Genomic DNA, 973 nt, shown 5'->3' on the forward strand with positions numbered 1-973 from the left:
CTGGAGGAAACAGCTGTGGTGTGATGAGGGGTGAACGCAGCGAAAACTTTACAGTAGATGGGAAACTGATTGCTCCCTCGTGACCTTTTGTAAACTGTATTTATGACAAAGAACTGCACAGATACAGATATTATAACAATCTATCGATAAACACACACCTTGTGTCCTTGGTTTCTGTTTGAGTCTGCTCGCACTGCGGATTGAAGAGCACGCTGAAAGACGGGGAGGAGACGAAGTCTGCCGCCGTTTTCATATGAAATTTAAAGGGGACTGACTCTGAGGCGATCACGAATTTGTGTACAGTTTACGGAGCTAATTGCAATAGCCCTGCTAAAAATGGCCTAGCGACGCCCATGCTTCTTACATCCATTTCGGAGAACCAGGACAAATATTTCAATCGATCGCTCAGGCATTTAAGTGGCACCGAAATGAGGCACCGAAATCTGCGTTCTGATTCGGTTCTAGTACATACCGGTTACATAGGTACATAGGGTTTCGGTACCCAACCCTATTAATCAACAGAAGCAAATGCAGTATCCCACACACCTGATGAGCTTTATTTGTGTACAGTGCCAAGACACTAATGCAAACAGACGCCAAACTTTCATACAAATAACGTCACGTCCTCTTACCCGGGATCTCTGCATGGGATTGTCAAAGTCCGTCCCCTCTGGAGCCAAACACAGCCATCCGCCATAGATCGGCTTGGCCTGCAACAAAATCAACATATATTAAATCAAGTCAACAACTGTACATGTTTGAGGCAAAGGAACAATTTGTGGTTTGATTTCTGTAAAAATTGAGATTTTGATCATTTTGAGGGACTGACATAACCACTTTTAAAGTGTTAGCTCCAGGTGCAAGTAGGGCTGGACAATAATTCAATATCAATATGTATCGCGATATAATTATTTTCAATAACGGTGATATGATTTTTAAACACATTTCCGATATTTCGATATACATTACCAGT

The 973-nt window shown here is 42.2% G+C and overlaps 1 protein-coding gene across 6 annotated transcripts in view; it reads right to left on the minus strand.

Annotated features, from left to right (window-relative positions):
• The window catches only part of mprip (myosin phosphatase Rho interacting protein), a 64,945-nt gene that overhangs the window by 49,104 nt on the left and 14,868 nt on the right, over positions 1–973 (minus strand). For all 6 annotated transcript variants that reach the window (XM_016440855.1, XM_016440857.1, XM_016440856.1 and 3 more), the window contains exon 2: positions 633–710. In XM_016440855.1, coding sequence (XP_016296341.1) covers positions 633–710 — 78 coding nt within the window. The remainder of the gene's footprint in view (positions 1–632; positions 711–973) is intronic.

Source organism: Sinocyclocheilus anshuiensis, unplaced genomic scaffold (assembly GCF_001515605.1).
Source record: "Sinocyclocheilus anshuiensis isolate Anshui unplaced genomic scaffold, SAMN03320099.WGS_v1.1 scaffold454, whole genome shotgun sequence".
NCBI classification, from domain to species: Eukaryota; Metazoa; Chordata; class Actinopteri; order Cypriniformes; family Cyprinidae; genus Sinocyclocheilus; species Sinocyclocheilus anshuiensis.